Source organism: Salmo salar, chromosome ssa06 (assembly GCF_905237065.1).
Source record: "Salmo salar chromosome ssa06, Ssal_v3.1, whole genome shotgun sequence".
In the NCBI taxonomy this organism is placed as follows: Eukaryota; Metazoa; Chordata; class Actinopteri; order Salmoniformes; family Salmonidae; genus Salmo; species Salmo salar.
Window position 1 is genome coordinate 29923068 of NC_059447.1, and position 13258 is coordinate 29936325.

At 45.9% G+C, this 13258-nt stretch overlaps 1 protein-coding gene across 1 annotated transcript in view; it reads right to left on the bottom strand.

The window, feature by feature from the left end:
- Window positions 1-13258, bottom strand: part of LOC106606871 (voltage-dependent calcium channel gamma-2 subunit) — a 73512-nt gene that overhangs the window by 20439 nt on the left and 39815 nt on the right. Inside the window, exon 2 of the mRNA XM_014203279.2 lies at window positions 2717-2800. Coding sequence (XP_014058754.2) covers window positions 2717-2800 — 84 coding nt within the window. The remainder of the gene's footprint in view (window positions 1-2716; window positions 2801-13258) is intronic.

Sequence of the window (13258 nt, forward strand, 5' to 3'; positions counted from 1 at the left end):
AGCAACACCTCATTATGGAAATACCAGCTGTGTGTCCTCCACTAAAGTCAAATGGGGTAAGTATATAAACGAATTCCCTTCACAGACCACACCAGCCTGGCTATGATGAAACAGGCAGCAGAGATATTAAAGCTACAGTATGACATCCACCTCTCTCTGAACCTGTCCCAATGTGGCCCACTGTACCCTCATGACCTCACCCTGCCCAACCTTCACAGAAGAGAACACATAAATGTAACACAAACATACAAACACAGACACACAGACACACAGACACACAGACACACTGAGTGGCCTGAATAGGGGCTCACTTTGTCACTACAGTGGTACAGAGGTACAACTCCAGACTAAAAAGACATGCCAGTCACAGACGGGTGTGTGGGGAGAGAGAGGCAGAAAGAGAGAGAGAGAGAGAGTGATGGAGGCCTGACCTATATAGGAAGGAGGCTGAAATATTTATGGATGTGAGTGTCCTAATTGGCAAGCAACTGGGAGCACTGCGGCCCTCTCGTCCAATCACAGAGCAGGAAGCGGTTAAAACACATGTACACACACACACACACACACACACACACACACACACACACACACACACACACACACACACACACACACACACACACACACACACACACAGTGTCACCTCGCCCCTGTGCCCCTGTCAAGGCCAGTGACTTCGGGCACCTAGTTAAGGCCCAGCTTCGCTAGGGCTGATCCGGCTTCGTTAAGGCTTCAGCATCGTTAGAATCATTACCAGAGCTGTTATCATAACCGTCCTCTCTGGCCCATATGGACGAGCACAGTCGCTCAGAGCGTTAAGTCAAACACAGCCTAATTGGCTAGGCCTCATCTCCAGGACTGGCAGTAACACGCACTGCTCCGCTCTCCTCTTCTCTCAGAGTGGGCTTCAATTACTGTCTGTTCTGATGGAGACCAGGAGATGAACACAACCTGAATCCAGGTCAGTTGAGCATCACTGGTGGGGGAAGGGAGGGGTCAAATGTCTGGAGCATTGTTAAACAGGCGTGGGGCCGAGGCACTGCTCGTAACATGGAAATGTGTGCTAATCAATTGGATCAAAGCACTGATCCACCCAATGGGTTGTTTGTGGTAAAATTACTCATTTTCCTATATTTTGAGTGAGAACTGTTCAGGGGAAAAATGAGGGGACCTTGCAGCACTTTTTGAATGTACTAGGTCAATATGCAGAGGTAGTGTTAGTTTAACTTATTTGTTTGAAACTCTCAATACTGTGTTGAAACTGTGTATTGTTATATGAAAATAAACAAAACCCATCATTTGGGTTTGAGCATCGTACACTTCAAAGTCTCACAGTCACAGGAATCTTGTGAGATGCGGGAGACATGTTTTGATCCCAGTTAGTCCCAAGAGAAACATTAAATAGGGAGTGGAAAGACTATCCTTAGAAGGGCTGTGACTTGGCTATTCAACTACAGTATGTTCTTATTGGGGCCAAATTGTTTTTATGACACTCCCTTCTAACAAGGCCTGCGATCATCATAGAGGGAAACAGAAGGCATGACCATGTTCCAGAGAGTCTTTCAGGAATGGGGTCATAAGAGCTCATAGCCAAAATGGTTCAAATGCTAGAGCCAAATTAATAGGAAAAAAATTCATTCAACATGCCACATTGACTTCAGAAACCGCCAGAAGCTTCTGTTTATCACAGTGAGCATTTCAATCTATCTGTTCTCCTCTACTTTTCCTGGCTGGCAAAGTGCCAGGATGTTGTCTCTGGTTTTGAATCTGAATTTAGAGAACTGAACTTAAAAACTTAATCTAAACGCATCTGAGAAGTTTAAAATATAAAACTTTTATAAACTTGAAATGTTAGTTTGTGAACTTGATACACAGACAATGAATGCAATATCTATCATATTGAAACTGAATATATAAATATTGAATTTGAATATTCAATTAAATGTAAATTGAATTTTAAAACTGAATGCAATATTCACTCAATTCAGTTTCAAATCATGAAATACACATTTGTGCATTACAAATTCAAAAATATTACATTCAAATTCAAAATCCTAATACAAATTCTAAATTATGGAATTCAAATACAATTTATGTTGGCATTGAAATCATGTAATTTTAGGATTATTACCACAGCTTGTCTGACACACATTTCTATGTCTTGCTAGCAGTGAGGAAAACAGAGCACAAATCAATGTGGGGAGTTTACAGGGTACACAGTTGACTGTAATACTGCACGTTATATTACACATGGCATGCAGTAAAAACAGCCAGGAGAAGAGGAGTGGTGCCTGGTAGAGTTCAGACCAGACAGACAGGCACTCACTAAAAGCAGGATACAGTTTAGAGATATCTAAAATAACACACAGGCCCACCAGAACTACTGTCTGTATTGACTGTCAGGGGCTGGGTGGGGAAAGTGGGCTCAGGTATTAAATATGAACAAGTTGTCAGTTGAAGTAAGAGGATGCGTTGTTGGCTGATTTCTGTCCCCCCTTGTCACCTGATTGAAGGTTACCTCATATTAAATACTACCCTCTCTTAACAAGATTAGAAAGTACACAGTTGTACATTTGTGTAGTATTTGTGTAGTATTTACACTATTCACTACAATACAGTATCAAATGTGCAGATGGGATGCCCAGACCACACTATCCCTTGAGGTTCACTGGTTCCTCTGTACTGTAAAAGTGGAAGCCAAAGAGAGGAGACTCACGTAAGAAGTACTCAGAGGGGTCCGCTTCATAGTCCGTGTCCTCAGGAAAGTGATCTATCTGTTTACACATCCCTTTAAAATTCCCTGGAGGAGAAACAAGAGAGAAAACACACAGGGTCAGAAAAGCAGTCACAGAGGAAAAATAATAATAGAATCAAGAGAAACACCATGGTAACACAAAGTGTGACATGAGTCAGTTCAAACCCATGTAGTTATGAGTGTACAGGTAACTGCCAAAATAAAGGAAACACCAACATAGCATAACAACATAAAGAAAGAGCTTGTGAGATCCACAGGATGCGTTGAAAAGAACAGATTCATTATTTTGGAGCAACACTGCACTTATTGTATGCCTGCAGGAAGGAAGGGATGGTGAGACACGGGAGGAGGTCAAGTCATGGAGAAAGGCATGGATGGATGCGTGTTTTGTGGATACCTGAGCATGGAGGAATGGAGGAGGATGTGGATCCAGTTCCGGTGTGTGAAACATATGGGCCAGTGATTTGTTTGTGTGGGCTGCAGAGAGATGAATATATAATGAGTGATAGGATCCTGGACATTTAGTCATTACATCCATTCTAGATGGCTGCCGTTTTGCAAGCTCCGACCCAACTTAGCTATTTTGTGATTTTTTTTGTATATATATATATATGTATATATATATATATATATATATATATATATATATATATATATATATATATATATATATATTACGTTTACCCATTTTTCTCCCCAATTTTGTGGTATCCAATTGGTAGTTACAGTCTTGTCTCATCGCTGCAACTCGCGTATGGACTCCGGAGATGTGAAGGTCGAGAGCCATGCGTCCTCCGAAACATGATGCAACCAAGCCGATCCAACCAAGCAAAACTGCTTCTTGACACAATGCCCGCTTAAGCTGGAAGCCAGCCACACCAATGTGTCGGAGGAAATACCGTACACCTGGCGACCGTGTCAGCGCATGCCCGCCACAGGAGTCGCTAGAGCGTGATGGGACAAGGACATCCCTGCCGGCCAAACCCTCCCCTAACCCGGATGATGCTGGGCCAATTGTGCGCCGCCCCATGGGTCTCCAGGTCGCGGTTTTTATCTGACTGGATAATAATATGTCCCCCTCACTTCTAAAACCAAAGTTGCGCCCCTGCCTGTATTTATGTATGCATGTAAATGTAACACACAGCGATGTTAGGAAACATGATGATGAAACTCCACAGAGGAGTGGGCGCTCTGCCCTTCTCATAAGCACCAGGGACTGGGTTTCCCTAGCCCAGGCAGCACATGCCCTGGTCTGGCTTTGGTGGTCATGCGAGCCTGAGGTTGCTAGTCAGAATGGAGGCCTCTCCGGCAGCAGGTGGCAGCTTGTAAACAAGAGTGGCACAGCTGGTGAGACCTGGAGCGGCTCCAACTGCTGTGCAATGGGAACTTCATCTCCTAATGCTCATTCACTTGGCTGACGCCTCAGTGCCCAGGCTGCCAAGTCACTCGCACTGCCCTTTCAGGAAGCAGCCTGCCTGGCCTGGCCTGGCCTGTCCTTCTCCCCACTTCCCACTTTTCTCTATACCTTCATCCTTCCATTCCTCCATGCTGTGGTACCACAGAAGGTCCATCCGTGATGGGGTCACTCAAGGTCACACGGCGAAGGAATCACCCAATACAGAGGTCATTACTGCACCCCTGCTGCCGAGGAGGAAACAGACGAGGAGGAAGCAGACGCCGGGGCATGTGATTGGGCCAGATCACTGTCTCATTAACTTATTCATCTCCTTCTCCCTCCAGTGTCTGTCTAATTAGGTGAACAGGTGTTTGTTAGCCGGGTGCCAGGTGTTGCCGAGGAGAAGATGGCGGGAAGGCAGGATGGGTGCCGCGGGTACAGCTGGGTGGGGGGCTGGTTTTGTGAATGGACCCTACGTACGGAGAACGGACCCCCGGCGAGAACCGCTCGGATATGAGAGCGACTGGCGTCTGCAGGAAGAGCTATCAAACAGACTTAACACTGCTCTTCCTTCTGTGCACACTGTGTGTGGTAGGGCTCACAAGGCTGAGGGGAGACGGTGTTTGATACCACAGACGTAACTGTCTGTTAACTGTCTGAGGGTAGTTAAGGTTTCATCAGAGGAGAGTTTGTTGTGATTGTTCCAATGTCATTGAGTTTTCACCGAGCGGTTGGCAGAGGCCATGCTAGGTTGGAGTTGGGCCGCAGCAGAGGAGTGTGGGAACCTCCGTGTGAAACACACACTAATCCTTCCTCGGTGGACAGAGTCCAAAGTGCTGACGGTGTGTGTGTGTCCACTTCTCTCTCACCTTCCCCAGCTCTGGCTCATAATCAAAAAGCACTCATTGATTTCCATCAACAAGCTCTGCGGCAATTAACAAGAGACAGGGAGGAATATATGGGAAAGAGGGAGAGACAGAGGAAGGGCAATGAACAGAGAGAAGGTTGAAGTCCAGAAGAGAGGGGGATAGATCTGCTTCCATTGTCACACTTTCATCATTGTTGGATCGAAACTCATAGGCCTAAAAAGCACATCAAACTCAGTTTGCGACTCTTACCACCACTGACACCACAGTACAGCCACTGAGCCTCCACAATAAACAACATCTATCAAAAAGTGGGTCAAATGCAGTGAAGGAGAAAAACAAGGAGTATCCTGAACTCTTTCATTTCAAATCCATTTCAATAAGGATACGACTGTTTATGTAGTTACACAGCACAGTCGCCACGGAGTTGTAACATTGAGAACACAGCATCCACCCACAGTGCACCATGTGTCTTTGTCTTATCAACAGCTGACATCACAGAGTGGGAGTATGGTATAGTTAGCTGGCTGTCCCGTCCACAGTTGTGTCATTTGTTCAAGCAGCTGCAGAGAGTAGCCTGTTGGGGGAACCACTTCAATTAATGCGCTGAAAGATTTATGTGACACTTAAGCGCTCCAAACTGTCCTTTTCTTGTCAGACATGTAAACTCAGCACGCTGGTAAATGTTTTATACTGACATTTTTATTTTTCGGAAACCTCCTGTACAAAAGTGTGTGACCCTGGGAAGGGTGAAGGGTGGAGGGAGAGAGGGGAAGAGAAGGGAGGAGGAGGGCAGAGGGAGGAGAAGGGGAGGGAAGGGAGGAGGAGGGGCGGAGAGGGGGAGAGGGGGAGGAAGGGAGGAGGAGGGGGAGGGGGAGAGGGGGAGGGAAGGGAGGAGGAGGGCGGAGGGGGGAGTGGGGGGAGGAAGGTAGTAGGAGGGTGGAGGGGGGAGAGGGGGAGGGAAGGGAAGGGAGGAGGAGGGGCGGAGGGGGGGAGGAAGGGTGGAGGGGGGAGAGGGGAAGGAAGGGAGGAGGAGGGTGGAGGGGGGAGAGGGGGAGGGAAGGGAGGAGGGCGGAGAGGGGGAGGAAGGGAGGAGCAGGGCGGAGGTGGGAGAGTAGGGGGGAGAGGGGGAGGCCTATCTGGCAGGGGACCCACAACAGGTGTCTGGTGGGTCACGACATCTTCATTCAGCGTTTACAGACAGGCCATAGTATCCACTATGTTACCTCTATCGGAGGGTTGCTCACTATAGCAAGCTGTAGTACTACAATAGCGTCATGTCAGTACATACTCAGCCCCGTTGAAAGTGCTTAGTGTTAAAAAGCAATCGAGGCATTGTAAGTATAGCTAGCCTTCTAGCTGGGCATATAAGTCTTGTGCTAATCATTTATAAAGCAGTTAGCATTAAGAGCAGAGCCAGGCCATGGGACTCTCCTGCACTGACCGACCCACTGGGTCCCATCAGCTGGCTCCATACTAGGGGTCAGCACTGGACTTCCTCAATCACCCTGACGACCACTGGCCACCATGACCCCTACTGTGGCGATGAGCTATGGCCTAACACCTAGGTCCTCTCCTGTCTTCCCTGTCCCACTGCCATAAAGCACTTCAATACTAGAGCAGACCAGGGTGAGACTGAGATCCATTCAGGAGAGGAGAGGAGGAAGAAGGGAAGAGGGAGGTGGACAAGGTCAAGTGAGTGGGGCTGGTGGGTGGGTGTAGATTTACAATCACCCATCCCACAGAGGCTCCTGGTCTGCTCAGCCCCTGGATATTCCGGTCGATGTGCCCCCATTTTCTGTTCCCTAGAGATGGCTGTATAGTATGTCTCCAAGGTTGTGTCTTCATGGGGAGATTCCAGTGATGAGGCTGTGATTTGTAAATTGGCCTGTGCCCTGGGGAGTCCTACTCTATTGGTATGACCGTCATGTTGGGATCAACATTCTGGATAAACATCCTCATATTGAAATCAATACATTCCAAGGTCGGGGTTAATTGTTTAAGAATCACACAGAGGTACTTTTTCCAATGCTATTGAAGCCACAAACACAACCCCTGCTGGGCTGCCTTCTGGTTATCTCCTCAAGCTAGAGTGAGAAAAGTTACATTTTTCTCTCTGGCTTTCACTGAGGAGAGGATTCTTGGCCCCGGTGCTTGGGATTTTTGATGGTTTAAGTCGGCTGTGGTTTTCCCCACTTGGACGGAAACCATACTCTCACTCTTTTTTCTCTCTCTCTGTGTCTCTCCCCTCTCTCTTACTCTCTTTCCCTCTCTCTCTCTCTGTGTCTCTCCCCTCTCTCTTACTCTCTTTCCCTCTCTCGCTCTCTCTCTCTCTCTCTCTCTCTGTCTCTCCTCTCTCTCTTACTCTCTTTCCCCCCCCCCTCTCTCTCTCTCTCTCTCTGTCTCTCCCCTCTCTCTTACTCTCTTTCTCTCTCTCTCTCTCTCTCTTTTTCGCTCTCTCTCCCAACGTCCGGCTGATAGAAATAAGCACTGGCCCATAAAACCCGGGGAGCCACCAGATACAATGGGCCAAATTACGGCAGAAGAAATTGTGATTTTTATTTTAATTGTAATCTTTGACTCTCAACACATTTTCTTTCCACACAATTTCCATTCACAGGAAAAGATTACTGAGGGATTATTCAAGATAATTGGGAGTGTTCAATTACCAACTGACCCACCTCCCACCTCCCCCGACCTCCCCCCTCAACTTCTCCAACTAATATGACATCTTGAAATACTCTCCCTACTACATGTGTAATACATTTTGGATGTGACACTTGTGCCCAAACAAAAACCACAATGTCTAGACATGATCTCGACACGGTCAGCTCAGTCCTGGTAAAGAAAGACAAAAACACTCATCCTTGACAATATGGGAGTGTGTGTGTGTGTGTGTGTGTGTGTGTGTGTGTGTGTGTGTGTGTGTGTGTGTGTGTGTGTGTGTGTGTGTGTGTGTGTATGGTTGCAGGTGAGAGAGCTAAGCATTCCTCCTCTTCCTTAACCACCCCCCCTGCTGCTGCTGCTGATGTCATCCATCAGTGGTGTCTAAGACTCCAGAGATTCCCCTAGGACACAACAGAACAGAACATAGAGAACCGGCCAATCCCCAGACCCCTAGCCACAGACAGACACACGGGAGGGCCCGCCCACACACACTGACCTCCTAACAGTGATGTCACCACCACAGCTCCCGAAACACAGGCAGAGGTTTGTTGTTCTGGGACATAACCATGGAGGAGGTGCTATGAGATTCTGTGGATGGATGAAGAAGGGAGGGTCAACAGGCCTGGTTCAAGTAGGAGGCGTTGTTCGAGGGTGAGAGACAGACAGAGAGAAAAAGAGAGAGGAAACGCAGCTTTGGTGCACCGGATTCCAGCCGAGTGCTTACTTCTGTGCCGGTGGGCGGAATTCTGGAAAAGTTTGCAGGCAGCCACCTAGTGCGTCAGCAGCAGCCACCCCCACACATCCCCCTCCCCTCTATCCCCACACCCTCCCTTCTATCCCTCCTCCCTCCTCCCTGCACTGTCCCCACGGCAGCCGTTGCCATGTGGACATCAGAACCAGTCGCTGTGAAAAAAAATAAGAGATTCCTGGTGTGGGGGTTGCCATGGAGACAGTTATCTGGGACCCACTTGAAGATGATCACATGGGTGGAGCTGATGTTTGGGCCAATCTAGTGATGTGTTTAACCCCTGGACTGACTCACTGCTCACTTGGCTTTATGCAGTGTTCCTACTCACTAAGCTGCCCTACACCTTTATGTTGCTAACCAAGATTAGTATAACATAGCATTCGGCTACACCTGCACATCGACCTCTACATGTTAGCAACATTCTATACAGTACCAGTCAAAAGTTTGGACACACCGACTCATTCAAGGGGTCATCTTTATTTTTACTATTTTCTACATTGTAGAATAATAGTGAAGAAAGACATCAAAACTATGAAATAACACATATGGAATCATGTAGTAACCAAAAAAGTGCTAAACAAATCAAAATATATTTTATATTTGAGATTCTTCAAAGTATCCACCCGTTACCTTGATGACAGCTTTGCACACTCTTGGCTTTCTCTCAACCAGCTTCATGAGGTAGTCACATGGAATGCATTTCAATTAACAGGTGTGTCTTGTTAAAAGTGAATTTGTGGAATTTCTTTCTTTCTTAATGCATTTAGGCCAATCAGTTGTGTTGTGACAAGGTAGGGGTGGTATACAGAAGATAACCTATTTGGTAAAAGACCAAGTCCATATTATGGCAAGAACACCTCAAATAAGCAAAGAGAAATGACAGTCGATCATTACTTTAAGACATGAAAGTCAGTCAATGCGGAACATTTCAAGAACTTTGAAAGTTTCTTCAAGTGCATTTGCAAAAACCATCAAGCGCTGTGATGAAACTGGCTCTCATGAGGACCACCACAGGAATGGAAGACCCAGAGTTACCTCTGCTGCAGAGGATAGGTTTATTAGAACTACCAGGCTCAGAAATTGCAGCCCAAATAAATGCTTCACAGAGTTCAAGTAACAGACACATCTCAACATCAAGCCTTCATGGTTGAATTGCTGCAAAGAAACCTTTACTAAAGGACACCAATAAGAAGAAGAGACTTGCTTTGGCCAAGAAACATGAGCAATGGACATTAGGCCGGTGGAAATCTGTCCTTTGGTCTGATGAGTCCAAATTTGAGATTTTTGGTTCCAACCGCCGTTTCTTTGTGAGACGCAGAGTAGGTGAACAGATGATCTCTGCATGTGTGGTTCCCACCGTGAAGCATGGAGGAGGAGGTGTGATGGTGTGGGGGTGCTTTACTGGTGACACTGTCAGTAATTTATTTAGAATTCAAGGCACACTTAACCAGCATGGCTACCACAGCATTCTGCAGCAATACAACATCCCATCTGCTTTGCGCTTAGTGGGACTATCATTTGTTTTTCAACAGGATAATGACCCAACACAGCTCCAGGCTGTGTAAGGGCTATTTGACCAAGAAGGAGAGTGATGGAGTGCTGCATCAGACGACCTGGCCTCCAAAATCACCTGACCTCAACCCAATAGAGATGGTTTGGGATGAGTTGGACCGCAGAGTGAAGGAAGTCCTTCAAGACTGTTGGAAAAGCATATCATCAAGGAAAAGGGTGGCTACTGTGAAGAATCTAAAGTATAAAATACATTTTGATTTGTTTAACATAACATACAGTACCAGTCAAACGTTTGGACACACCTACTCATTCAAGGGGTTTTCTTTATTTTTACTATTTTCTACATTGTAGAATAAAAAGTGAAGACATCAAAACTATGAAATAACACATATGGAATAATGTCTGTAGACTGCTGGAGTACCAAGACAAAACAACCAAAAATGTGTCACTATCCCAATACTTTTGGAGCTCACTGTATATGTTATTGTAAGTTGAAAACAATCAAATATTATTTGATCGTTTACAACTTACAATAACATACAGTTTTGTCTTTGTACTCCAACACTTTGGACAACATCACGCTTGTGACTATTCAGATTTGTTGGATGCACTTCTACATTAATGTGGATGCTACCATGGTTACGGATAATCCTGAATGAATCGTGAATAATGATGACCTAGAAAGTTATAGACTCACAAATATCCTACCCCTCCAAAAATACTAACCTCCCCTGTTACTGTAATGGTGAGAGGTTAACATGTCTTGGGGGTAGGATATTTGTGCGTCTGTAACTATCTCACTCATCGTTATTCACGATTCATTCAGGATTATCCGTAACCATGGTAGCATCCACATTAATATAGAAGTGTTTAGAAACATATTGTATTCTTATTTACAGTAAAAGTAACTCCAAAATGACACAATATATTACTAACCATTCATTTCTATTGGGCACAAAATAATCTGGAACACAACCAAAACAAACAGCAAATGCATCTAACTAATTTGTAGTCAAAGCTTGATGTAGTCATTGCGTGCTATGAATATTGGACCAAATACTAAACTTATGACAACTTTAATACACATATAAGTGAATTTGTCCCAATACTTTTAGTCCCCTAAAATGGTGGGACTATGTACAAAAAGTGCTGTAATTTCTAAACGGTTCACCCAATATGGATACAAATACCCTCAGATTAAAGCTGACAGTCTGCACTTTAACCTCATAGTCAATGTATCATTTCAAATCCAAAGTGCTGGAGTACAGAGCCAAAACAACAACAAAAATTGTCACTGTCCCAATACTTTTGGAGCTCACTGTAGTATTATTTAGCAGCAGACATACAAAACAGCTACTAAGGACATGACTAGAGCTCAGCACTCAGGTGAACACAATGCATCTCCCTTGTCCTGGTATCACACTTACAGAGGCATCCCCAAACCGTAGTTTCGTTTGATTTAGATTTTATTAGGATCTCTTTTAGCCCAAGGACTAGTCTTTCAAAAGTCCTTAAAGTGTACCCTATGGATGTGTACCCTATGGATGACTGGGTAACGTGGTTAATGTGTGCATGACGTGGTAGGCAGCCCCAGCACCCAGCAGCAAGGACAACAGGCCTAATCACCTTATTCATCCTTATAATCACACTATTCATCTTCATAATGACCCTGCTAAGGTGGGAGCCTAGCGCAGCATCACACAGACGCACACATACGTACACGTACACTCATGCACACACAGGCACTCACGTGCGCACACACAAACCAACACACAAAACACACACACACACACAGGAAAGGGAGAGACATGGGGATGATAATAATTGTGTTGGATAAAGCATACTGTAAATACATATTGACTATTGTAGCTGCTAATCTGCAATGGAATAGAAGCCAGTATGCTGTGGATAAGCTATAGCTCTCTCTACTGTGCTAATACTGCTTGATGTTTGATGGACTGATGAACTGATTTGACAATCCTGGCAGACTTCTCTTTGCAAAACATCTACATATCATCCTCTTTGAAGAACGCTGACTATACATTTCGACAGATCTTTTCCTACAGACTGTCTTTCAGAATCTGGGATTCCCGCCCTTAGCTGTGGGATGGGAAGTGTTTCTGATGTACAGACACACTAGTTATACACTATCTGTACAGTAGAAGATGGAGGAACGTGTAGGGACTTGAGGAGGGGTTATGTCTCAGTGTTTACTTGTGTGATGATGTGTTGATGGAGGTAGTGTAGGGGGGATACAGGGGGGATATAGGGGGATACAAGGGGGGTGTAGGGGGGGGATGTAGGGGGGTACAAAGGGGGATATAGGGGGATACAAGGGGGATGTAGGGGGGATGTAGGGGGGGATGTAGGGGGGTACAAGGGGATATAGGGGGATACAAGGGGATATAGGGGGATACAAGGGGGATGTAGGGGGGATGTAGGGGGATACAAGGGGATATAGGGGGATGTAGGGGGGATGTAGGGGGGTACAAGGGGGATATAGGGGGATAGAAGGGGGATATAGGGGGATACAAGGGGGATACAAGGGGGATGTGGGGGATGTAGGGGGATACAAGGGGGATATAGGGGGGGATATAGGGGATACAAGGGGATATCGGGGGGGATACAAGGGGGATATAGGGGGATGTAGGGGGGGATGTAGGGGGTACAAGGGGGATACAAGGGGGATACATGGGGGATATAGGGGGGATACAGGGGGAATACAATGGGGATACAAGGGTATATAGGGGGGATACAGGGGTATATAGGGGGGATACAGGGGGATACAAGGGGGATATAGGGGGGATATAGGAGGATACAAAGAGGATACAAGGGGGATACAAGCGTATATATGGGTATATAGGGGGGATACAGGGGTATATAGGGGTATATAGGGAGGATAAAGTGGTATATAGGGGTATATAGGGGGGATACAGGGGTATATAGGGGGATACAGGTGTACTGTATATAGGGGTATATGGGGGGATACAGGGGTATACAGGGGGATATAGGGGGGATACTTGTATTTACGAGAGGTTGAATGCACCGAGCTGTCTGTCTAAACTACTGGCGCACAGCTCGGACACCCATGCATACCCCACAAGACATGCCACCAGAGGTCTCTTCACAGTCCCCAAGTCCAGAACATACTTTGGAAGGTGCACAGTACTAAATAGAGCCATGACTACATAAAACTCTATTCCACATCAAGTAACTGACGCAAGCAGTAAAATTAGATTTAAAAAACAGATAAAAAAAACACCTTATGGAACAGCGGGGACTGTGAAGCATACACACACACACACACACACACA